The 27,679-nt window shown below is 36.7% G+C and overlaps 2 protein-coding genes across 3 annotated transcripts in view; one reads left to right on the top strand and one right to left on the bottom strand.

Moving 5' to 3' along the window:
* The window catches only part of LOC148944093 (uncharacterized), a 394,466-nt gene that overhangs the window by 213,979 nt on the left and 152,808 nt on the right, over positions 1-27,679 (top strand). The gene's annotated exons all lie outside the window — the stretch shown is intronic.
* YL-1 (Vacuolar protein sorting-associated protein YL-1) overlaps positions 12,439-27,679 on the bottom strand; it is a 79,451-nt gene continuing 64,210 nt past the window's right edge. The window contains exons 9-10 of one of the 2 annotated variants that reach the window (XM_089099659.1): positions 18,799-18,978; positions 12,459-12,596 (exon numbers count right to left, since the gene is read on the bottom strand). In XM_089099659.1, the coding sequence (XP_088955785.1) occupies positions 18,809-18,978 (170 nt within the window). In that variant the 3' untranslated portion in view covers positions 12,459-12,596; positions 18,799-18,808. Of the gene's footprint in view, positions 12,597-18,798; positions 18,979-27,679 lie in introns of both variants that reach the window. The other variant, XM_089099660.1, reaches the window with a different exon arrangement.

The following is a 27,679-nucleotide window of genomic DNA, read 5'->3' as shown; positions in this document are numbered from 1 at the left end:
ATTAGTCAGTATTTGACAGAGGCGGTCCCCTCCTTAATGTTTCACTCTTTCCGCTAAAGTTGGACTGTATCACAAATCCATTTTTTTGATCAGTAAAACAATCTAGCGTAAGGAGCAAAGCGTTGATGAGGGGATAGCTCCTTTCATATACGGAATATTTTCTTTTCGTTTTAAGTTTTAGAGTCGCTCCTTACTTCCAGTTAAAAATACTTGTTTTTTTTATTTAATCTAAAGTAAGCGCAACCGCTTGGAAATACAGGAAACCAAGAAATTTCAAGGTATCTAAAATTGGAGATGCTCAAGATGCTAATTGAAGATACAATTGGAGATGCTAATTTCGACGCTCAAGAAAAGCAATGGTGTAATCTAAATAGCATGACACCTTATCAATACATAAAAGATACAGACAGGATCTTTATTTGCAAAAACAGTTACCCATGAAAACTAAAGTCAGTAATTTAGATGAAAGAAAACTGGGAGCAAATATTCGTTAGTATGCTATCCCCCACCCCCCCCCCAGCAACAAAACATAAGACCATATGAATTAAAATCTCGTAATAATTTATCTCTATTCGTGGTTGCTCAAAACGACGACTAAAAAAAAAGAACGAAAGAAAGAAAACTACCAGTAAAGGCTTAGTTTTTAACTCATACTGTTTCTAACGGTCATTGGAGGGAACCTAATATAAGGGGAGATACTTCCTAGAAATCTATTTTATTTAGAGGATATCAGCAAGCTAATATCCCGACTTGGATGCCAGGGTCCAAATATTAGTAAACTGCTAACCCGATTTAAGATTCCCAAAGAAAACCGGCCTGAGTACTGAAACTGCTAGTAGCATCACTGACAGACTATCATCTGGTGACTTCTTATTGCTCTTTAGCTTTGTTATCAAGAGTCACTTTAATCCAGATTCACAAAAGACCTAGGCTGGCTTGGAAAAAACTTGACAGGATAACTAAAATAGCTGACAAAGCTGGTAAGCCTACTGGTGACAGAATCCTATTTTATTCATTTTCCACTAAATTTTAAAGCGCCTGAGAAGACATGTATACAGTAGTAAAGCAGTAGTAATAGAGGCCGAAAAAAGTCCGAAAATAGAGGCCAAAAAAACGTTGAGTCGCGCAGGTGACCTTCTCTTTTCCACACTAAGCTAAGCTTCCATTCTTATAAATTCCATTTTACCTTAAACCTCCAAATGCACAAACGTATATTTTATTAAACATATAAACAAAAGCTCAAACATTTTCCCAGTATTTCAAGATCTCACAAGTTTGGGTGGTTTATGCCATACCCCTTCCAGGCATGTAGGGAGGAGGTTATGAAGGTCATTTTTTTTAACGAATGGCGTTATGTAGAACGTTGAACGCTATGAATGGTGTACCGCACCACAATATAATGTTTAGGTCCAATACGGACTTGAAACTATATTTAACGTCATAACCATGTATTTTACATTTTGCGGTTTGTTTTCCTTTTCTGTGATTATTTAAATACACTACTTGTCACTAAGTGTTTAAACGTGTTCTGAGAATTGAGGTATAACGTTTTTTAATGGCCTGCAAGCTCCCCGAGCCATCTCGAGCAAAGTTACCTTTAAATGTTTTTAGAGGCATATCCACCTGATACGTTTCCAGGGCCATAGAAGGTTTAGATGTCACTTCGTTGTAGCAAGGCGTGCCGTTTTCTTGAAACGATGTCAGGGACTCAAAAGGTGTTGATGTCCCTTTTCTATGATATGGCGTGCCGTTCCGTATTACATTAAACTTTACGAATGGTTGTTCACTCTGCATTATAACGTCTAGGTCCAATTCGGACTTGAAGCTATACTTAACTTCACAACCAGGTATTTTGCATTTTGTGGATGCTGTAAATTTTCCTTTTCTGTGATTATTTATAAACACCAATTGACATTCTGTGCTTAGAAGTTTTCTGAGAATTGAGGTATAACGTTTTCTAATAACCAGCAAACCACCCGAGGCATCTCGAGCGAAGCTACCTTTAAATTCATTTAGAGGTATATCAACCTGAAGTGTTGTCAAGGACAATAAAGGTTTTGATGTAATTTCGTTGAGGTAGGGTGTACCATTTCCCGGAGACGATGCCAGGGACTCTAAAGGTTTTGAAGTCCCTTCTCTGTGGTAAGGCGTGCCGTTCTGTATTACGTTAAACGTTACAAATGGTTGATTACTCTGCATTATAATCTCTAGGTCCAATTCAGACTTGAAGCTATACTTGACTTCACAACCAGGTATTCTACATTTTGCGGATGTTGTAAATTTTCTTTCTTTGTGATTATTTAAAAATACAACTTGACATTCTGTGTTTAAATGTTCTTTGAGAATGGAGGTATAACCGTTTTTAATAACCGACAAACCACCCGAGGCATCTTGAACAAAGCTATCTTGAAATCCTTTAGAAGGTATTTCTAAATGAAACGTCATCAGTGGCATGGAGGGTTTTGAGAGGTGCACCTAAAAATGTAAAAAAGTAAATATATTTTTTTCCTTATAAATACCACCCCCTCCCATACGAGTTTTATTTTTCAAATCTATGATCAGTATGGTATATTGAGGAGCCATGTTGTCGGCTTAAGTCAATTTTAACGAGATTGTCAACTCAATTGACATTTTCTTAACTAAACATTTTTGACAAAATTCATTTAAAAATAATTTCTTGAAAAATTATTAACTTTCCAATCAAAAATCGAAACAAAAAGACGTCTTGATCCTTCCTTTCCGTTTTTCATTTTATTTCTGCTACCGAAGCAGATCACTTCATTTTTTCTCTCTTCTTTTAACATTTCGGTTTAATTATCTATGACTGAGAAGTGTCTGGTAAAGTTTCTTTAAACGAATTTATGTCCATAAATATTATGTTTTTTACGAGTTATATCGCTCCGTCCCTCCTCGTTTTGCTTTAATTTGGACAGACATTTAAAGACAGCACACGAGAAGCTTCGCGTTAATATTTTCTACAGTATCAAGATCCCTTCCCCCGCCAGTTCCTTATATTTCCTATAACTTCCCTGTTTTAGCGTTTCCTTACATTTTGGCTCCCACCTCTGAAATCCAGCAAAAAGAAATTGCTACGCGCATGCTTCAAATTAGACTTTTAGTTTCATGTTTTACAATTAAATGGCTTAAAATTTTGTCCTGAGCTAGGTCACAAAGAAGGATTTGGAAGAAATCTGAACCTTGTGGGAGAGGCTTAAGAGTGAAGCATTGAATTGATTGGAGTTGAGAAGGAGTTTGCGCAGCTGTGTTGACCTCAGATGACTTTGATCAAGCGCAAGTTCAAGTTGTCTAACACACCTCAAGCTTCCTAGCTAGCTTGTCACTCTTTAAGCAACTTGTTCTTTGTCTTCATTTTAACTTTTATACAATTTTTTATTCCTTGAGGATTAAAAAGCCTTTACACTGAACGTAAAAAAAAACAAAACATTCCACTTCAATTCTTAAAGCTACATCTTTTTTCAGAATAATCGCTGATAGAAACAAGCCATTAGACGTCTTTCTTCCCCAACTGAAATTATTGTATATTTATATAGGCTACATTCTAAAGGTGATGGTAATATTGGTGGTATGTATCTGGTTAATGGCAGTCTATATTTCATGGAGCATACAACTTTACTTTTTCAAATGACATTTGCTATTGGTCTGGCGCCACACTCATTTAGCGTTCTCAAGAAGGACAAAGATCCCTTACAGTGTGGCTCTCACAGACCAATCACCATTGCTACTGTGTTATGTAAAATTTTTGAACTGTTGGTTTTAGTTGAAACTATCCAGGTTTGCTATACTCCTGAAAATAAGTTTGGGTTTAAGAAGGGCAGCAGCAGAGAATATGTGCATAATCTAATGTGCAATATACATTTTGTGAAACCGTAGTGGTGATGTACTGATCGCTGAAGCTTTAGATGTCAGATGGGGAATGAAAATTTACAAGGTTGTTATTCCCGTAGGTATGGGGATTCGTCAGGGAGCTATTTCGACGCACCCTGTGTATAATAATAGCGAAATTGTGGCCCAAAGAGTAATAAAGACTCTTTGTTTTTAATCGTAAGAGTAAAACCCTCGTTCCAGATAAATCAACACTGTCGTTTATTAGATGATAATTTTCTGGCGAATTCGGGATGCTTATATCTTCAAAAATTTCTTCTAACCGTCACATCCACGCAAAATTCTGTTCTTCCCTTGTTATGCCTCACATTCTTGTTATGCCTCACGTTCTAGTTTACTTTTTAGGAGTCAATAGATATCCAAGGGCAACTAGCCCTACCCCTCACACACCCTTTTCCCCCCTAGCTCATCCGATAAAATTTTTAAAATAGCCATTTCATTAAAAATAGTTCAAAGGTCAGATAAGAAAAACTCTTGTGTCGACACAACCCCCCATGGCCCGGAGGCAGGCGCTGTAAGCAATGCTCTGGGGGTATATATATAGTTCTTATGGAAAGGATGCTCGTATAAACTTCGGAGAGGGCTCATCTGATTGGAAATTAAGTTCTTGTTCACTTTTTAAGAGTCAGAAGAGATCAGAGGGCAACTATCCCCCCCTCCTCCACGCCCTAAATGCATCCGATAAAAATTTTCAGATACACATTTTGTTAAAAATAGTTCAAAGTTCAGATAACAAGACTCTGGTGTCGACACAGCCCCCCAGGGTCCCGGGGTAGACGTTGTAAGTTATGTCCTGGGGGCATAAACGGTTGTTATGGAACGGATGCTCGTATAAAGTTCATAGAGGGCTCATTTGATTGGAAATTGAAAGTTGGAATATACTTTTTAAGAGTCAAAAGTGATCGGAGGGCAGCTAGCCTCCCCCCGTACTCCATTTATTTTTTCCCAGAGGGACTTCATATAGAAGGGGTCGACGTATAAACTTCAAAAGGAGCTCATTCGATCGGAAATCGAGAGTTCTAGTGCTCTTTTTAAGAGTCAAAAGAGAAAGTCTACTGCTCTTTTAAAAGTCTGATTCAAGTGCTTGTGAAGTGAACATTAAGTGAAGCATATTTCTGTTATCTAATATTGAAAACAGCGTTGACTGAATTCAACAAAGAGCTGAGAAAAAAAAAGAGTCAAAAGAGATTGGAGGGCACCTAGCTCCCCCTCCCTTCACGCCCTTTTTTCCTCAAACCCATCCGATGAGAACTTTGAGATAGCCTTTTTTTTTTTAAATAGTTCAAAGACCATATAACGAAAACTCCGGGGTCGACAGAGTCCCCCAGGGCCCGAGGGCAGGCGTTGTATTTATACCCTTGGGGAATATATGGTTCTTATGGAAGGGATGCTCGTAAGCACTTCAGAGAGGGCTGATTTGATTGAAAATTGAAAGTTCTAGTTCAGTTTTGAGAGTCAAAAGAGGTTGGAGGGCAACTAGCCCCCCACGCCCCTTTTTTCCAAAATGCATGATAAACATTTTGAGATAGCCATTAAGTTAAAAATTCTTCAAAAGTCAGATAACAAAAACTCCGGTGTCGACACAAGCCCCAAGGGCCCTGGGACAGGCGTTGTAAGTTATGACTTGGGGACATATAGGGTTCTTAGGGAAGGGATGCTCGTATAAACTTCAGGGAGGGCTTATTTGAATGGAAATTGAAAGTTCGAGCTCACTTTTTAATATTCAAAAGAGATCGGAGGGCAACTAGCCCCCCCACGCCTTTTTTTCCAACCCCATCCCCAAAGGTCGGATAAGAAAAACTTCGGCGTCAATGCAACCCCCCAGGGCCCGGTGGAAGGCGTTCTAAGTTATGCCCTAAGGGCATGTATGTTTCTTATGAAAGGAATGCTTCTATTAACTTCATAGAGGGCTCATTTGCTTGGAAATAGAGAGCTCTAGTTCACTTTTTAAGATTCAAGAGATTTAAGGGCAACTAGTCCCCCCCACGCCCTTTTTTCCCAAAACCCATGCGCTACAAACTTTGAGATAGCCAGTTTTTTGAAAATTGTTCATAAATTAGATAACAAAAACTCCGATTTCAACACAACCCCCAGGGCCCGAGGGGTTGTAAGTGTTGTCCTCGGGGCGTATATGGTTATTAGGAAAGGGGTGCTCGTATAAACTTTATAGAGGGCTCATTTGATTTGAAATTGAAAGTTCTAGTTTACTTTTTAGGAGTCAAAAGATATCCAAGGGCAACTAGCCTCCCCCCCCGCACACCCTTTTCCCCCAAGCCCATCCGATAAAATTTCTAAAATAGCCATTCCATTAAAAAAAAGTTCAAAGGTCCAATCAGAAAAACTCCTATGTCGACGCAACCCCCTAGGGCCCGGAGGCAGGCGTTGTAAGTAATGCTCGGGGGGATATATAGTTCTTATGGAATGGATGCTCGTATAAACTTCGGAGAGGGCTCATATCATTGGAAATTGAAAGTTCTTGTTTACTTTTTAAGAGTCAAAAGAGATCAGAGTGCAACTAGCCCAACCCCTCCACGCCCTAAATGCATCAGATAAAAACTTTGAGATAGAAATTTTGTCAAAAATAGTTCAAACTTCAGATAACAAAAACCTTGGTGTCGACACAGCCCCCCAGGGTCCGGGGGTAGGCGTTGTAAGTTATGCCCTGGGGGTATATATGGTTGTTATGGAAGGGATGCTCGTATAAGCTTCATAGAGGACTCACTTGATTGGAAATTGACAGTTGGAATTCTTTTTTTAAGAGTTAAAAGTGATCGGAGGGCAGCTAGCCTCCCCCCACACTCCATTTATTTTTTCCCCAGAGGCACTTCAAATAGAAGGGGTCGTCACATAAAATTCAAAGGGGGCTCATTCGATTGGTAATCGAGAGTTTTAGTGCCCTTTTTAAGAGTCAAAAGTGATCGGAGGGCAACTAGTCCTCCCCCCTCAAGCCCTTCTTCCCCAAACACATCTGATGAAAAATTTGGGGTAGTAATTTTGTTAAAGATAGTTCAAAGATCATAAAACTAAAACTCCTTTACGTATGGCCATTTCGTTAAAAATAGTTCAAAGGTCAGATAAGAAAAACTCCTGTGTCGGCGCAACCCCCCAGGGCGTGGGGCATGCGTTGTAATTATTGCTATGGGGGCTGGTTCTTAAGGAAAGTATGCTCGTATAAATGTTAGAGGGGGCTCAATTGGTTGTAAATTGAAAGTTCTAGTTCACTTTTAAAGAGTCAAAAGATATCGGAGGGCAACTAGTCCTCCCCTGTCCATGCCCTGTTTTCCTCAAATTCATCCGATAACACATTCATTCATTCATATCCAGAGGGAAAGGGTTTACAAGAAATTGGAACTTCTTGGAAGGGTGTAAAAAGTGAAGGTTTGAATAAATGCGGCTGGTTATTGCAGCTGAATTCAAACTGCAGGTCTACTGCACCGCAACATGATGTTTCAGAACAGCTCCTTTACAGCTAATACGAGTTTCTATCTTGGGGGCACTGCAGGCAAGGGTTTAGACTTCCTTTGAACCTGAAGACAAAGAGAGTGAGTCTGACAGCTGTCTGTTTCATCTTCAGTCATATATATGCGTCCGATAGATATAGACGGTGACTTGCAAAACTACAAGCTGTAATCTGGCTTAAACCATGACATTTATCAACTGGCTTAGATAAAAGGAAACCCAATTATTGACAAGCAGAAAAGTGCATCTTCAACCAATGAATGATTGCAAATTGTAGCAGAGAACGCTGAATCAAAATTTTCATAAATAAATTCAATGAGAAGTGAGAGGATCAAACAAGCAAAAAGGAAACAGGCGTGGACTCACTGTAGACTGTAGTGTCTTCTTTTTCCAAACGTGACACGCATTTGATACTGTGTATACTGAACCTGGGAATATACATCAGAACCTTAGTTTAGTTGCTAGAGATCTGACAAAAAAACAGGTTTTTCCACAGGCTTCTCGTACTGTGTGCACATCCGTATCACGCGTGCGCGAAGGCGGAGTATGAATCTTGTGTGGTTTTGAATATGTTTCAGATTTTTTTGGAGAGTATAGCCTTGGTCGATACCGTATATTCTGTCTACTGTGCGTGGACTAGGACCTACAAATTATGTGGAGACGACAGGCACAACCTGACCCACCTCGTCAAGCGTACGTAAGGATCTATTTTTTTTTTTTTGGGGGGGGGGGGAAACGACAGGGTACACAATCATGGGAAAAACCAAGAGAGGTCGAGAATAGCCACCCTTCAGAAGGAGGCTGGGGAAAAATCAGGAAATATAATTCCTTGTTTTTATTATACTTGGTGCACATTATAAAGTAACGTGCAGCATAATATGCTGAAATAAATGTGTAACCTGATTCATTGATGCTTTCTGCAAATTATAAAATAGAAATTCCATTATTTCTTAAGTTAGTTTTTTTTTATATAGGCTAGGGCTGTTTGAAAAATTAAGAGGGAGGTTGGGGAGGAATTGTCAAAAAGCGAACAAAACCATAAAAAGGGTACATAGAATTAGAAATCTAAAAATATCTCTTTTTTTGTTCTAGCATGTCTCCCTCTAGAGAGCCACTACTCTAGACCTTTACCAAAAAACTACGTAATTTATAAGGAATAGAATCGCTTTATTTTTCTGCGTAAAAGATGTACCTATATAGAGCTTCACTGAAATGCTTACCGTACTATGTTTTGAAAAAAGAAAAGAAAAAAGGAAACAAACTATGCGGAAAGAAGGAGGCAGAGTTTCAATGCCTTAAACGTATGATCAAGATACTTTTGTCGGCAGAATAGACGCAAAGCGCAAGACTTAAAAAAAACAAAAAACTTTTGGCCATTGAAATGCTACTTGAGAGGTTTCTTTGTTTCGTAAATGTGTCTAATCATATTTTTAATGCGTTGAGACCAACAAACACCGGTGACACCGGGTTTGTTGGTGACACCGGTGAGACAACAAACACCGGGCTGCTGAAAAAAAAACTTATAAAAAGATCAAAAATATTTCAAGCACCACAAAGATTTGTACCATTTTGCTAGATTTTTGTTACTACCCAGAAGGGAAACTGCCACTTTGCCGTGACCTTAAAGCACCCTTAAAAGTCTTTCCGGGACTATACAGTCCCGGGAAGGAATATGCAGTTTTAGCCTACCCTCTGGTTGACCTGGTTTCTGGATTCGCTCATGTTCACGGTAGTATACTGAAATGCTTGAAGAAACAATAAAGGAGGAATTTATGTTTTTCTCAAACATTCCAATTTAAAATAATTAGGAGCAATAGTTTCACATCTTAAAAATAAAATTGGCATGATTTGATAAAGGGCAATATAGGAGGGCGGAAAAAAGTAGCTGCTCCACCTGGAAGATCACTCATGAAAGATAGATAGCTTGCAAGAAAAACAAACTCTTAGCCAACGTTAAAATTCTGCTTGAGGGGTGGGAGCAGGGGTCACGAAAAAAGATCTATGGAATATAAGAATATTGAACTTCAGCATCAACTGAGCAGAAATCCTGTCGTTGAATAGAATTAAACCAGAAATATGGAGCCCTACCACCTTTGAGAAAACAAAAGGGCTCTGCTCATTCATACTTTAACTGTGTGTCTTAAGAAACTTTGTAAAAACTTTCCAGGGAAAATCTAACTAGAAATCGTTCTGAACTTAACTCTCACAAGGTTCAGGCCGATATTTGGGAGGGGATCCCACCAACGTCACTTACTACACACAGGTACGATTTGTAACACTGCGCCGGATATGGACGGGCAGATTTTTCTTAGGAATGGTCGGCAGAAAAAACTATACTACATTGCACCCATCAAAAGTAAAATAACTAATATTTTAAAGATGAGATCCCTTCCCTTTTTGTCCGTTCTTTAGTATCCCTGACGTCAATTTTTTCTGTCCTTCTATTTTATTTCTGCCAGCGTAGCGGGTCACTTCGTTTTTGTCTCTTTTTTTCACATTTTGAAACACTGTTTGAATTATCCGCGGTTGAGTAGTAGCTTGTACAGTTGGATGAAAGCTGACATATTACTTGTACTTCAGAACTAAATTGTAACAAGGATATATGACCCTCCAAAGCATAGAACTTATAGTTCAAGAAATAGGGGCGTAATTTGCTATGGGGCAGGGGGACAACTGCCTCTCCCAGACCTCTTTTGCCCCCCGGACCCCAATCTGCCCCCCCCACAGCTCAAATTTAGTTTCTTCGAAAATCTAGTCAAAATTAAGATAGACCTGCATAATTCAAGCATCCACAGAAACAGGTCAGTTTTCTTTAGTACATCTTAACCTTTATGGTACCATATGGCTCGTTATTCAGTTTTCACTGAATGATCAGCTTTCACTTGATTCGGGAAAATTAGCTCCAGCTTGCCCCCCGCCCCAAGATTTTGACGAATATCGCCACTGTCAAGAAAGAAGACGGTCAATTCAAACAAATTACCTTATTCAAAACGTTAGGTTGCATCGAAACTCTTTAGTATCTTACATAATTTCAAAAGCAAACTACTAAAACATTCCTGTCCGAGTCACGGCCAGTCTACCTTAACTCCTATGAAATAGACTTGCCTCTACATACGGGACCTGTAGAAAATTTCTACTACAGGAATTCTTCTCACTTCCAAATGAATTTTGAATTAACGAATACATACTTTTGCCTTGGGCATAAGGCTACTGTGTTATGCATACACAGTATTATGATATACATACATGTCACATATGCATCATACATATACATACCCCCATATGCATACTGTAATATACATACTTTTGCTCTTGGCAGGATGATATCAAGTATTATGAATACTTGATTTTTTTTTTTAATGTTTGATATGTTGTAGATGTTTTATACTCGACATACTTAATAGGCCGTGTGTGACCAGTAATGTGAAAGTTATGTCGTAGCATTTACAGGGAGTATACCATTAGTTATACATCATGTGGGCTTTGTGTATGTATGTATTTGTATGTATATATGTCACCGTGAATGTCCAAAAACGGTGACTGCCAACTTTCACCGGTGAATGTCAACAAACAACAAATACACTCGCAAAAGATAAAATATATCATCGTACTCTTAGTTACATTCGGACTCTCACCGGTGTATGTTGACAATCACAGATATGCTCTGTTGAATGTCCAAAAGAGAGGAAAAAACTCCAATCCTTAAAACCAAATCCCATGAATTTCCAAAAGAGAGGGAAAAACCCCAATACTTAAAACCGAATCCTTATTTCTAATTAGATAACTGGAATAGTTTAGCGGTTGTTGTTGGAATAAAAGACTACGACTTCTATAAACTTGCAAATGAAAATGGTACCCTCAAGGAGCTTTACACACGTAATCAGTTTGTAATTTGTAAAGAAAAGTTACTCTCTATTGATGAGATTGACTTTCGAAAAATTTTGCCGACAGAAGTAGCTGCAGCTAGTTCGACAAGGGGTGGGTAGGGCTATATACGCTGTCCTTACAAAAGAAAGTGTTCAGCAAACAAATGCAGTTGTAAAAACAAGGGCCTTTTGTGCAATTCAAAGTGTCATAATAGTTTAAGCTGTTGCAATAAATAAGATTTGAATTACGTAATATAGTAGATTTCACATTCTTTCAGTATTTTTAATATTTGGTGCTCCAGCAATATTGCAATCAGATAATGATGGAGAATTCAATAGTCGAGTCATATCCGGAGTTAACGCTTTGAAATTTTTTATTACATATATTTTCTTTTCTCATTAAAAATGTACTGTGTGTTTTACAACCTTAGTCATGCCTCCTAGAAAGAGCTGCGAAAATGTGTAGAAAATGAATTACGGAGAAGAAAATATAAATTTCAGAAATGCTCAACATTCACCATTAGTACATAGTGAATGTTGATATTCTCCGATGGAAGTCAGAAATAAGGATATTTAACAAATATTTCGGACATACATCAAGCGACTATGTTTTTGTTGACATTCACCGGTGAATGCCGACATTTCAGACATTCGGATTTTCGGACAAACAGATTTCGGACATTCACGGTAACATATACATGTATTTATGCATATATGCATATGTACACACGCTGTCGACATGCATTTATTATGTTTGAATAAAATGCTCTATTCTGTTCTGCACCAACGATAAGGGTAATATACAAGAGTGGAACTGGCACTAGTGTCGACAAAAAAAAAAAAAAAAAAAAAAAAAAAAAAAAAAAAAAAAAAAAACAACACTTGGCATTTTCTTCAGTGAAATAACAAGAATGATTTATTTAATTTGTACAGAGGGTAAAATTAGTATAGTAATAAGTGACTGACCCCATTTCCTGACAGAAAAACGATGCAGACACCAGTACAAGTTTCAACTTTTATATCCATACTCTTTGTTCTACATCATAAAACATATTAGGCTTTAATTCCACTCAATACCATCCACATACAACGCTTTCTTTTAAGATTTCTATGACAGTACACATAAAAACAAATGAATTTTGGGAAGAAAAATTCACGTGTGATATACACAGATTTTTGAGCCGTTTCGGGCTTGCGACCCTATTCTATACTAAACACGTTTTGTGTAAGATTACAGAGTTTTATGTGCTACAATTACAAAATATATAGAAAAGAAGTTCACCTTGGCACATCTATTTAACCTATTTACAGTCTGGAATCCATTTTGAGGAGAAGCCATGATGGAAACATTTAACGATGGACACATGCCTGAAAATAACGCATTTATAAAATAAATATATTGCTGAAGATAATCTACAAGATGACAAAGTAACTAAACAAAAATGCCTATATCAAAGTAATTATTCAGACATCATTAGGATTCCCCTCTCCCAAACCTGGCATCATCACAAAAATCTGATTTTAAGATAAGGATGAATCTCCCCTAGTCTTGATGAGACGAGCATACAGCGCATTTTGAATTTTTCTATCTGCTATAATTTCTTATACACGACCTAGTATGTATAGATGAAAAAAAAATATTTATCGGTTTCCGAAATAAAACCTAGTACGGACATACTAGTATGACAAAACACAGTATTTTTGTCCCACTTTTCCCTGGTATTTTGTGCGCTTTCCCCTAGTACGACCTAGATGAAAAATTCAAAATTCAATATAGATGAAAAAAAAAAACGTTCATCGGTTTCCGAAACAAAACCTAGTACGGACTGCCCAAGTCCTTATGAACAGAGTCCAGGCGTGGTGCCTTACGAATAATATGACCATTAATAGCAAAAAAAGTCAAATAGTATTATTCAGAACCCCCTACAACAAAGACGTAATCTAAACTGCTCTCGGTCTCAAGTACTCCTCCAGCATCCTTCTACAAGCGGAGGTTGCCAAGTTTATTGGTGTATTTATTGATTCATTCTTATCATTCTCTAATCATATTTCTTACATCACAGCAATAATTTAGAGACAAGTTGCTATGATTAACCGTGTGAACTATTTTCTTCCTCCTGACATCCTAGTTACCCTCTATTATTCCTTTATTTTTCCTTACTTTTCTTATTGCGGATCAGTTTGGGGAAATACAAACCGGTCCTTCACTAAAAAACTCAAATTTGCCCAAAACCGTGCCATTAAAGCAGTTTTTCGGCTTCCCCGTCTATATCCAACTCGTGATTTGTATTCAGATTTTGGCATAGCTCCACTTAATCAAATCATACAAAAACTAAACTAATCGCTTGCTTACTCTGCTTTCCACAATAATCTTCCACCTCAATTACTAACCTATTATAACATTAATAATTCGGAAGTCCAATGTCTCCGTTCATCCAATAGATCCTTTATAATTCCTAAATGCGTTTCTAGTGCTGCCCAGCAATCTCCCATTTACAAATCTATTATCCAATGGAACAAAATACCCTCCAGTGCTGAACTAGCCACAAGTTTCTGTAAGCTGTACAAAAATGTAACAAAACTTGATAATATAATTTAATCTTTCAAATTTTAACCAATTTGCTTTAATTACCCATATTTTATTCTTCAATCTTTTTTTTTCAGTGTTATTATACTTTTTTTAATTTTTTTTTGGTCCTTAACAAGTTCTCTTCTAGGATCTTTATTGTTATTGATGTTTGTGTTATGTTTTTATTCGAATAAATTGAATTGAAATTGACATACTAGTATTACAAAACACAGTATTTTCATCCCCCTTTCCCCTAGTATTTTGTCCGCTTTTCCCTAGTCCGACCTAGTATATATAGATGAAACAAAAAACATTTATCGGTTTTAGAAACAAAACCTAGTACGGACATACTAGATTTGCAAAACACAGTATTTTTGTCCCACTTTCCCCTAGTATTTTGTCCGCTTTCCCCTAGTACGACATAGTATATATAGATGAAAAAAAATGTTTATCGGTTTCCGAAACAAAACCTAGTACGGACATACTAGTATGACAAACCACAGTATTTTTGTCCCACTTTCCCCTAGTATTTTGTCCGCTTTCCCCTAGTACGACATAGTATATATAGATGAAAAAAAATGTTTATCGGTTTCCGAAACAAAACCTAGTACGGACATACTAGTATGACAAACCACAGTATTTTTGTCCCGCTTTTCACTAGTATTTTGTCCCTTTCCCCTAGTACGAACATACTAGTATGACAAAACACAGTATTTTTGTCCCGTTTTTCCCTAGTATTTTGTCCGCTTTTCCCTAGTACGACCTAGTATATATAGATGACAAAAAATGTTTATAGGTTTCTGAAACAAAACCTAGTACGGAAATACTAGTATTACAAAACACAGTATTTTTGTCCCGATTTCCCCTAGTACGACCTATTATATACAGATACTAAAAATATTTATCGGTTTCCGAAACAAAACCCAGTACGGTCATACTAGTGTTACAAAACACAGTATTTTTGTCCCGCTTTCCCCTAGTACGACCTAATATATACAGATACCAAAAAAATTTATCGGTTTCCGAAATAAAACCCAGTACGGACATACTAGCATTACCAAAGCACAGTATTTTTGTCCCGCATTCTCCTAGTATTTTGCGACCTAGTATATATAGATTAAAAAAAAAAAATTATCGGTTTCCGAAACAAAACCCAGTACGGACATACTAGTATTACAAAACACAGTATTTTTGTCTAACAGAATACGGAGCTCTAAAGACGGGAAGAAATCATACTTCGAAAAAACTAATGACAAAATTCTATATCTTCATCAGTTTCACTAATTCAAAAAATGAAAAATCACCATTTCGTGATTTTTCGAAAGCTTAAAAACTGAGATACTTGGTTTTAGCAGAGGGCAGCCAAATATACTCATATATCAACCGAAATAGATTATTTTGAAAAGTTAAAAAACTAGAAAGGAATATGAATCGACTCCCTCGATGTCCAGGACTGAACATTTCAATTTTTGCAAAATTCCGTCCAAAAAGGCTAACAAAAAAAAAAGGTGTGTGAATTAGTTTGCCCACAACGCGCCTATACAAAAATTAGTCTCAAAATGCAACCAGATATCAATTGAACTATATTTTTGTAGATAGTATAGGAAAGATAGGAGAAGACTGGATAGGTAGGATATAAGACTTGCAATTTTGAGGACAATGGGAATAAGAGAGAAAAATATCTTTTTTTTTTTTTTTTTTTTTTTTTACAAAAATATAGACAATATGAATAGCAAAGGCAAGATAATTTTACGAAATGTTATTCTATAAATAATTGTGGTAATAGTCTGTGATTTTGCCTTTGGTAAATTATGGTAATGTGGTAAAAGTGTGGTAATATCGCATTTTTGATTAGTTGAACACACTGAATTGGGAAAAGATAAAAGGCGTTTTGGAAGAGTTTTAAGGAAAATATTTCGATAATTATCCCTAACATTATGATCGAAAGCATGTACCTAATTTCGATCATAATTAAGGAATGGCAGCATGGTGACCGACTCACCCTAGTCTGGTATGTCTAATGTATATAAAGTCCAGTTCTATATTTTTGAAAAAAAAGTTCATTAGCCACACTCTGCTCGTAAAACTATGCAGAAGAAACAACAAATTAATTGACGAGCTTACTGACAGCCCTTGATTAAGAGCCTAATTAATCAAGCTAGTTAATCATTAATTTAATTAATTAAAACAACTTATTAATTAATTAAGATTATTGACGGGCTTAAAATTTACAGCTTATGAACAGATAGACGAACTAGGAAGAGGCATAGTATTTGGCAAGCGATTTTTCAACACTAAAAAAAAAAAAAAAAAAAAAAAAAAAAAAAAAAAAAAAAAAACAGCGACAGAGGAGTTGTAAAACACACAATAAAAGTTTCGAGTCTTTAACTTTAATTACTAAAATTTCATCGATTTTGTTTTCTCTAGCAGCTTCGCCTCCTACAATGGAATTCATGAGCCCGGTAAAACTTCAATTACTTCCTAGCTCCGATGAGCCTATTAGAAGAATGAACTTCTTTGGCCCGAATGCTCCAATGAGGTAATTCGTCATGGCAGTTCTTGACCTTGTTTCAATAATATTGAATTTACCAAAAAACTTTTCCTCAAATGGCCGGTGGAAAAGATCAAGTTAAAAAGAAGTCATAGCTAAAGAAAGGGAGGGCCATGGAGTAATGCATAAAATCAATTCCAGTGAATATCAATATTCACAGGCGGGTTATAGTTGGATTATTAACTGAGGTTGGACTCTCCTCCTTGCTTAAAAAGAGTTCAATTTTAGAGCCCCTTTTCGTTTGATCATCAAATATCTAAATTAAAGTTATATTCCTGCATCACCCTTGTCCTATTTGCATTTGCGAAAATATTTCCGAAAGGGGATCTGAGATTTAAAGATAAGGATTATTTGTCAGAACTCTGCACAATTATAGGGTAGAAGCTACACTATAGTTGTTAAAAAAAATGTAACAGGGAACATAGAATTTTAGATAGTTAGTTTCCTACGTTCTCTAAAAACTGCGCTACAACTGATTTTTTTTTCTCTTTAGCAGTTATCAATTTGTTATTCAGTTTTGGTGCTATGGATACCCATATACACTGGTAGTTTTTTTTTTAAAATAAATTAGTTTCTTCATTGAAAACAAAACAAAAAAACTTGAAAGTAGAAAAAGAAAACATGGTAGTTCAAAGAAAAGTAGACACTTCATGAACATCGCTATTTCATTGGAAAGCAAAGCTGTTCACGCTAGTCAATACTCATCCTTTAGTATGCCGAACTTAAAAATTGAAGATATAAAGCATATTTTGAAAAAGTAATTCTAAATTAAATAGCGGCGAAGACCACACTGCTTTTCCATTACACACATAAAAGACATGAAGAACCATAGGGAAATCTTTTCGTAAGACAGTGGAAATGTTTTGAAAATAAAGAAAAAAGACTTACAACAACATACCACCAATGAAAACTAAAACGGATATTTTTAAAACAGTCCCAGCCTCCTTACTTCAGCGAAGTTCAACCAAGACTAATAAATATCTTTTTTTTTTTTTTTTGTTCCGATATTTATGTATGTTGTTGTAAGTCTTTCTTCTTTTATATATTTATGTTTGCTGAGGACGGCCATTGGACATAGGGTCAAAAAATATCCATTCAAAAAATTTCCACTGTTTTACGAAAATAATTCCCTATTGTTCTTCTTGTTTTTGATGTTTGTAATTCTAAATTCAGCTTACAATTTATTTCATGCACAGAATTCCCTATTGTTCTTCTTGTTTTTGATGTTTGTAATTTTAAATTCAGCTTACAATTCATTTCATGCATAGTAATTTTAACGACAATGTGAAGACCATGCACAGTTACATCAATACCGAGCACTAAACCCTTAACATGCATAACGAAGCCTTAAATATATAAAACGCATTCTTTGGACTGCGATAAAAACCGTTCCGAATTTGCTAAAACAAAAGTCTGACATCAGGAGGACTCGAACCGTTTTCAGACAAATATATGCGAAATAAAAATTTACGATAGAGTTTAATTTGGATAATTATGAATTTGAGTAGCTATACTAGCTAAACAATCCAACCTGTTTGGATTAAACATCCAAAAAGGATACGCAACGAGTAAAATAAATAAATAAAAAGGATAGATAAGAAAAAGGTATAGAGTAATGTGTTCCATTAAATCTATCCCAAGGGGAGATTTCATCCTGTCCCCCTTGTCCAATGCACCCACCCTCTCAAAAGAAATTTTTTTTTTTTTTTTTTTTTTTTTTTTTACAAATTCAGTATTTAAGAAAACGGCTGAAACTTGAGGCATGAAACTAAAAATTAGTTGCTTTTTTTGGCCAACTGAAAGTAAATAAATATTCTATGCCGTTATTAGCAACAAAGTGACGCCACAACCAGTGTTAGAAACCGAACCCCTAGTCCCAAATTCAAACTTCAAGGGTCATGAAATTTATGGGTCATGATTTTTTCTGGGCCTCTTAAACATGGATTTCCTTACTTTACTGTGCAAGTTCTTTAATTCTCCAAGAGTTTAATCCAGAGAAAGAAAGCGTGGAATTCCACAGATGTACTAAATAGGCGACACAAACCATTACAGACACAACCATTAGTGTATGTGAATGCTCTGAATAAGCAGGTTAAGGCATATGTAAACAGAAGACGTAATATCTAGAAGAAATTGCTTGATTGAAGAGGTAGAATTTCCCAGGGGTGTTACTCAATGCCCCTGAAGGGGGTGTTAAATTTTATTTTGGGAAGACAAATACAATTCGTGTCCGTGTAGGTATGTCAATTCAAAATGTTTGCTGGCAAATACATAGAGGTAGAATCCCCGGTTAATTTTGCTTATAGAACAGAAGCCCTATAGGAAAAGAGAAATCAGATCAGATATAAACCAGATGTTATAATTCGATTATAAAGCAATGATAATATATATAGATTTTTAATGTATTTTCTGGTTAATACACCTATACAAATACAAATAAACGTATATACCTCATAACTGCTACTGATTTTTAACAATTCGAATGGGCTGCCCGGAATTCCGACTAGGTTGGGATGTACCTCTAGCCGTGAGGATAGCTTGTAATGCCCTTGCATTAATTATTTGAGTCCTTGCATTTGAATCATTGCCAACTCCATTAATAACAGACGCATTGGGTCGGGGTCGCGCTACTAAAAGAATATAACATACCATTTTAAAAGTCAAATAAAGTAACGCCGAGAGGGCTTTGTAAGAGGAGACACAGAGAATGGATACGAGCAAAGAGCCTATTCAAGTTCAACATTGGTATGCAAACCAATTGACCATATTCCTATTTAACATCACTCTTTCGATCAATTCCAAGTATTCCCCTTCGCCCCACAATCATTTCTGGTTACAGAGCTTTCCTTATTGATTGACACGATGAAAGACAAAATTTAGCGCAGTGGCTTGAAAACAGATGTGCTTGAAAAATATGCGGTCTTTTCATTGTTTAGAAGTGCAACATAAAATTGTTTTCTAAAAATATTGCAGTTTCTGATGATGAAGAAACAATTGAAATTAATCCCAGCTCATCTATTGGTTATACTGGTTTCGTCTAGGGTCAGTTCAAAATGTTTTTTTTTTATTCTCATCAGCAGGTGCTTAATTGTGTAAGTTTAGCTGTTCTTTATGGCAGATAACTCTACAGCAACTGGTTATTGCCGCAAGAAGCCACTTGAGGCCAAAACAGCTGTGCATTCTCCTGCTCCGCTTCACTCTATTCAGAGCTTGACTCTTTGTGCTCTGCACACTTCCTTTATAAATTTTCCAACAGTCTCTTCTTGCCAAATTTGAGGATGCCCATCTTCCCCTTTGGCCCCAGCTCGATCGAGAAAAAGAAATTGGCGGCCAGCCATCCTTCATCCCTAAAGTGATATAACCATCTTAAACCCTTATTTCATTATAGCCCTAGACCGGTGGGGTCGTCTGGTATTTTACACACAACTTCTTGTTTCATATGCAGTGGCTCAAACTAATCCTGAAACTTCCCTTATTGTAACTTCTTTGCAATATATAACATATCTTCCTTAGCTTTCCAAGCGCCAATGTTTTAGAGCCATACTTAATAGCTATCTTTGCCAAGGCTTCTAGTATTCAAATCTTAATTATACGACGTCTGACTGTTCTCCCAAACATTTTCCACCTACGAAAAAAAATCACGCACCTACGTTTTTTAAAAGTAGATGGCATCTGCTTTTTATATCTGATCTGCTTCCGCCTTCCTTACTAATAGTGCTACCTATATAATTGACACGTTTCTAGGTCGATACACCCCTGCCCACTAGTCCCCTTGGCCATTTTTCTCGATAACTAACGTCAACTTTTCATTCCTGTTTGTTACCTATTCAAGACACATATTCAAGAAACATTATAGATTTCTACGACCTCTGCCTATTCTTCCAAACATTTTTCGCCTTCGAAAAAAAAAATTCAAGCGCTTTGGCATCTACTTTTTATATCTGCACTGCTTCCACCTTCCTTACTAATACTGTTACCTAGATAATTAACACGGTTCTATGCTGCTCCCCCCCTCAAAACATTTTCTCCTCACAGACAACTACCTCCCCCCGGAAAACTTCACCAACTAGTCCCCTTGGTCAATTTTCTCAATAACCAACATCAACTTTTCATCCCCGTTTGTCATCAATTTAAGACACATATTCATTAATTTTCGAACATACTCTTGCATCCTGAACCTTCTAAAGCTACTAAAATACATTCTAACATGATTTTTGTTTTGTTTTACCTGGGACACTTAAAATTTAAATTCTATCTATCTCATACCGTGTTCTTCAACAAGTTTTGCTCTGTTCGTTAGCACAGAAATCATGAGCATATTCCTAATGGGGGGGAATAAATAGGCTCCGAATTCACAAACTAGTGTTCACTATTGACAAAATTAGTTCACATTATTCACACTATAGTTCACAGCTGCTTTTACGCTTGCCGGGAAAGGTAAATTGCCTAAAGTTGTGTTTACTGTTTGAAATTAAATGATTTCAAAATGAAACCTAGATAAAAAATACCATCAACAGCTTCACATGGAAAAGGGGTGGCTTCAAAATTTTCCAGTGAACGTCAGACCATAAAATGAAGTTTCTGTTTGGGTGAAAGAATGAATGCTTATTCAATTCGAAAATGCATAAAAATTACATTTGAAAAACACGAGATGACGGATTTGTAGGGGAGTGATTTCATCTTTTTTCTCAGGCAAATTTGGCCAAGTTCGTTTGACATTTGCAGCAGCTGCAGTTTAAGGCTGATTTTTGAGACAGGTCGAATTTCAGCGACTTGTTTTTTTTTTTTGGGGGGGGGGGGAGGGGGGATTGAAATATGGTGATCGAAAAGCTGTTTTCTTTGACTCAACATATTTTCTTAAAAAAAAAACAAAAAAAAAAAAACGTAGAGATGAATTGATAGCCAATATATCACTTTCTTAGCTACAAAAATCCTTCGGGATTGTTTGGAGTGGTAGGACAAAGATTAATATGAATAAGACTGCAGTTCAGTATTACCGCATAGTCATCATCCAAACAATCAATAACCCTTCAACTGACTCCTGTGCGACCCTCTTCCGTCGAAGAAGGTGGGTCATGGTTCCTCCATGCAGCCCAGACTCAGGACATTCATGGGCTGCAAGAATTTGCAGCCCATGAATGTCCTGAGTCTGAAGACTCGATTCCTTTTTTCATGTTTTAGCCAAATATAAACATCAATTCCCTCGCACATGCACCACTCCACTCCTCCTGATGGTCCTAAACATAACCCAGCGAATATTGAAAAAAATACAAGAAAATACTAAAACAACGAAATTTTACCTTATAATATGTTATTATTAATCAGATTATGATGTTTCTTTCTATTATTATGCACTTTTTAAAATCATTTCAAATCATACTTTGGTAAATTACACACTCAATCACAAAGGTGTATTACAGACAGAGAAAATAACCGATTTAATATAGGAACTATGCCACAAGGCTAGATTTATCAAAGGAGAATTACATCATTAAGGGATCATCAGGGATATATCGATGTGGGATCATCAGGGGGGGGGGGGGCATTTGCGATTGAACTGATTATTATATTCAGAAATAGCAAAAAAAAAAAACCAAAAAAAACCGAGTAGTGTGTTAACCTTATCCCTTTGTCAGTTAAGGAATGTTGCGTATATTTAGCAACCTCATTTTGTCGATTTTTAAAAAGTGATACCTCACCCTCCTCCTCTTCCTCTGTGTGTGCAGGTATTAAAGATAAAAGCTACGATAGTTCGAAAGAAACTGTTAACAATTATTACTCTATATTAAATTTAGAAAAAAAGTTTTTCAACTGAAAGTAAGGAGCAACATTAAAACTTAAAACAAACAAAAATTATGCTGTATATCCTCCTCAATCCCTCGCTCTTCACGCCAAAGTTTTTTAGAACTTTCAAAACGCTTCTTATTTCAAGTAAACGGTCCTTTTGTTTCAAGAGTCGTTCTTAACGAATTGGGACGAAAAGTCAAACTTTAGCGTAAAGAGCAAGGTATCATAGGCAGCGCGCTAGCGCTGCCTAAGTAAAGAACGGTGTGGGCACAATGTGTTGTTTTTTGGTTTTTTCTCCATACCCGGGCCCTTCGTATCGAAGGAGTTGTAGAAACTTAAAAAAGGGCTCATTCGATTGAAAATGGGAGTGGCTAGTGCCCTTTTTAATAGTCGAAAGTGATTGGAGGGCAACTAGCCCCCCCTCCCTCACGCCCATCGTTCCCCCAAACACATCCAATCAAAATTTTGAGATAGCCATTTTGTTCAGCGGACTTGATTTACAGATAGACAATATATTTTTGAGGATGACACTCCCCCACAACCCTATGGGCAAGGGTTTTAAGTTATGCCCTGGGGGCATATAAGGTTTTTATAGAAGGCGTTGTCGTAAAAACTTCAAAACAGGCTCATTCGATTGGAAATTCGAAGTGCTAGTACTCTTTTTAATAGTCGAAAGTGATTGGAGGGCAACTAGCCACCCCCACACCCATCATTCAGTAAAGAAGGGCACATCAGTAATGAACGATGTGGGCACAATGTTTTTTTTTTCTCCATACCCGGGCACTTCGTATCGAAGGAGTTGTTGTAGAAACTTCTAAAAGGGCTCATTCGATTGGAGATTGGAGTGACTAGTGCCCTTTTTAATAGTCGAAAGGGATTGGTGGGCACCTAGCCCCCCCCCCATCCCCCACGCCCATCCTTCCCAAAACACATCCAATAAAAATTTCGAGATAGCCATTTTGTTCAGCGTAGTCGATTTCCAGATACAAAATATCTTTTTGAGGAGGACACTCTTCCACCACCCTCAGGGTCAGGGTTTATAAGTTATGCCTCTGAGGGCATATAGGAACACTGTTTGTACAATATTCTCTATATTATTTTTTTACTTTAGAGCAGGGCACTTCGTATGGAAAGGGTCATCTTACAGACTTAAAAAGAGGTGACTTCAATTGGACATCAAGAATCCTCGTACTCTTTTTAATAGTCGAAAGGGATTGGAAGGTAACAAGCACCTCCCCCCACGCCCAACACTACCGCAAACAAATCGAATCAAAATTTTGAGATAGCAATTTTGTTCAGCGTAGTTGATTTCCAGATAGAAAATGTGTTTTTGAGGATGACACTCCCCCACAACCCTCAGGGCAAGGGATTTTAAGTTATGCCCTGGGGTATATAAGGTTTTATAGAAGGCGTTGTCGTAGAAACTTCAAAAAAGGCTCATTCGATTGGAAATTCGAAGGGCTAGTACTCTTTTTAATAGTTGAAAATTATTGGAGGGCAACTACCCCCCCCCCCACGCCCATCATTCCCCCAGACACATCCACTCAAAATTTTGAGATAGCTATTTTGTTCAGCGTAGTTGATTTCCAGATAGAAAATATTTTTTGGAGAAGGACACTTCCCAAAACAGTCAGGGCAAAGGTTTAAAGTTATGCCCTGGGGGCATATAAGGTTTTTATAGAAGGCGTTGTCGTAAAAACTTTAAAAAAGGCTCATTCGATTGGAAATTCAAAGGGCTAGTGCCCTTTTTTATAGTCAAAAGAAATTGGAGGGCAACTATCCCCCCCCTTGCCCATCATTCCCCCAAACACATCCAATCAAAATTTTGAGATAGCCAGTTTGTTCAGCGTAGTTGATTTCTAGATACAACATCTGTTTTTGAGGAAGACACTGCCCCAAAACCCTCGGGGCAAGGGTTTTAAGTTATACCCTAAGGGCATATAAGAACGATGTTGGCACAATGTACTATGTATTAATTTTTTTCCTTTAGAGCAGGACACTTCATATGGAAGGGGTCGTCGTAGAAACTTCAAAAGGGGCTAATTCGATTGGAAATTGAGAGTTCTAGTGCCCTGTTTAATAGTCAAAAGTGATTGGAGGGCAACTAGCCCCCCCCCCCCCATGCTCGACATTCCCCCAAACACATCCAATAAAAATATTGAGATAGCCATTTTGTTCAGCGTAGTTGATTTCCAGATAGAAAATATGTTTTTGAGGAGGACACTCCTCCACAACCCTCAGGGCAAGGGTTTTAAGTTAGGCCCTGGGGGCATATAAGGTTTTTATAGAAGGCATTGTTGTAGAAACTTCAAAAAACGGCTAATTCGATTTGAAATTTAAAGGGATAGTACCCTTTTTAATAGTCGAAAGTGATTGGAGGGCAACTAACCCCCCTCTCACGCCCACCTTTTCCCCAAACACATCCAATAAAAATTTTGAGATAGCCATTTTGTTCAGCCTAGTTGATTTCCAGATAGAAAATATATTTTTGAGGAGGACACTCCAACATAACCCTCAAGGCAAGGGTTTTAAGTAATGCTCTGGAGGCGTATAAGGTTTTTATTGAAAGCTTTGTCGTAGAAACTTGAAAAAGGGCTCATTTTATTTGAATTTCAAACAGATAGTACCCTTTTTAATAGTCGAAAGTGATTTGAGGGCAACTTACCCTTCTTTCACTCCCTTCTTACCCCCAAAACACATACAATTAAAATTTTGAGATACCCCTTTTGCTCAACATAGTGGAAAGTTTTGGAAATTGGTTCTTTAATGATGACAAACTTACCCCCTAAAGCCCTCAGGGCAAGGGTCGTAAGGAATGCCCTGGGGCATATTGAAAGCGTTGTCGTAGAAACTTCAAAAGGGCTCATTCAATTGGAAATTGAAAGGGCTAGTGCCTTTTTCAATAGTTAAAAATGATTGGATAGCGACTAACGCCCCTCTCACACCCACCATCATCCAAAACACATCCAATCAAAATTTTACAAGCCAAACCATAAAGTCTTAAAAAACGAAAAGATTTAAAGCATTATTTTCTTTTTCCCTGAAAAGACTATGTCAATATAAAACCAACAGAAATTAATTTAAAAAACTTTTTCCATGAAACAAGTTTTTCAAAGAAAAGTAAAGAACTCCATTAAACAAAAAATGAGCAAAAATAAAATCAAATAATCTACCCAGCGTGAAACTACCACAAATCAGCACCGATAAATAAAAATTCCAAAACGAACAGAAATTACAATAATTAACCGAGTCAAACTCAAAACGAGCAGAAATTAACATAAGTTGGGCGCAAAACCCCTATGCCTTCCCAAGGCCAGAACAAAATTTGCACTTAACTGAACAAATACAAATGAATGTGCATTGTCAGTTTAATATACATATACTGATATTTAGTAATCAGAATGTTAATATTATTTCATTTGTTAAAGTTATAAAAGAAAAAACATTTATAATTTTTCAGTAAAGTGCCAAGTTATGTCCTGGCCTTGGGAAGGCATATGTGTTTTGAGCCCTACTCATCTTAATTTCTGCTCGTTTTGAGCTTGGCTCGGTTATTTATTGTAATTTCTGTTCGTTTTGGAATTTTTATTTATCGATGTTAATTTGTGGTAGTTTCACGCTTGGTAGATTATTTTATGTTATTTTTGCTAATTTTTTGTTTAATGGAGTTCTTTACTTTTCTTTGAAAAACTTATTTTGTGGAAAAAGTTTTTTAAATCAATTGAGGAAGGGGCAAATCCCCTCATATGGGGAATTACTTATGTTCGTTTTAAATTTTAATGTTACAACTTACTTCAGCGGAAAACACTTGTTTTTTTTAAAATTGAATTTCTGATTGTTTTTCAACTGATTCTGCTAAATCCGCAAAAAAACAAAAAAAAAACAACAACAACAAATGAACACGCAACCGTGACCTTTCTTCTGGCAAAAAAAAAAAATTACAAAAGTCCACTTTTTGCATATGAGAGTTTGAAACCTCTACAGTAGGGTTCCCTGACATGGGCACCGGCATGTGACTGAGTGACCCCTTTCGAGTTTTCCACAAACATTTTTTCTATATGATTTGGTTGGAGCAACAAAAAAAATTCAAATTTTCGTATAATTATAGAAAACACAAGGAAAACAACTTAATACGGGGCAATTTTGGTAAAAATATGCCGTCAACTTTTGCTTGTATTGCAAGAGTACCCATGAGCCACTATATGAAGCCACTATAATCAGATGAAGCCACATATGAAGCCACTAAAATCAGAAATGCTTCTCCCGAACGGAATGCTGGGAATTTCTGTATTTTCCCAGTGAACGGACACGTTTTTGGTGTTTTATTATCATTTTTTCCAGGAGTATTTGTATTTATCTAGTTGTCACTTTGAAAAAGATTCAATTTTTTACAGTTATGAAGTATAAAGGTGTCAAATATATTGGCTTCTAGTATTCAAAATTAAATTAAAAACATTGACTTGAAAATTTTTATCTGATTTTCTTAATCTTAGTTTTAATGTTTTACTTTGAACAAACTACTTCGATAATGCTTTACTTTTTATAAACATTGAGTCTAAAGGCATTAAATATTTTGGTGTTTGATAACCAAGTACAAAACTGTCGATATTGTTAAAAAATATCCGTCCAACGTTTCAGCATTGCTCAACAGAACTGAATACTGGATGTTTATATCTTATTTTTTGTAAGTAAGGTCTTGTTTTTTCTATTTTTCATTATTACTAACTATTTTCATTTTTATATACTTTTACTTTAATTGACATACTTTTTCCATTGCCTTTAGAAAATTGCTAGTCTCTAAGCTTCATGAAATAAAGGAAAAAACAAGTTTTTTCAACTGAAAACAAGGAGCAGCATTAAAACTTAAAACGAACAGAAATTATTGCTTATATGAGGGAGGTTGCTCCCTCCTCAACACTTCACTCTTCAAGCTACAGTTTTTCGCCACTTATAAAAAAGTTTCAGGAGTCGTTGTTAAAGAATTCGGACAAAATTTAAACTTTAGCGTAAAGAGCGAGGTGTTGAGGAGGAGGCAACGCCCCTCATATACGTAATACTTTTTGTTCGTTTTAAGTTTTCATGTTACTCCTTACTTTCAGTTGAAAAAAAATTCGTTTTTTTTGTTGAATTTCTTATGGTTTTTTAAATAATGGCAGGATACCTGACTCCATCTCCACGGAAAAATCCCCTCCCCACAGAAATATCCTCTGGACAATTCAATTCTGGCAAAAATTTACCCCGGACAATAACCCTTAACATCTCCGTGCGTAAAATTGAATCGGCAAAGAGAAAGCAAGACATAGTGTATTAAGAAATTTCGTATAGGATTTCTGGCAAATTCACCCAGTGTAACATTTTCCCTGAAAAGTTCACCCCCTAGAAACTTCTCTCTCCATGGACAATTCTCCTAGCAGAAAATTTGTCCTCCCCTCCCAGCAGAAAAATATATGTATAATTCACAATAAAAAATAAAACAATGGGCAAATTATAAAATTCAAAACCCTTTCCCCAGGGGCTTTAGGGGGTCATTTTATGTCCAAAGCC

The sequence above is a fragment of the Artemia sp. Qi Xiang Cuo genome, chromosome 14 (assembly GCF_049724085.1).
Source record: "Artemia sp. Qi Xiang Cuo chromosome 14, ASM4972408v1, whole genome shotgun sequence".
Classification (NCBI taxonomy): Eukaryota; Metazoa; Arthropoda; class Branchiopoda; order Anostraca; family Artemiidae; genus Artemia; species Artemia sp. Qi Xiang Cuo.
This window is presented reverse-complemented; position numbering and strand designations above follow the sequence as displayed.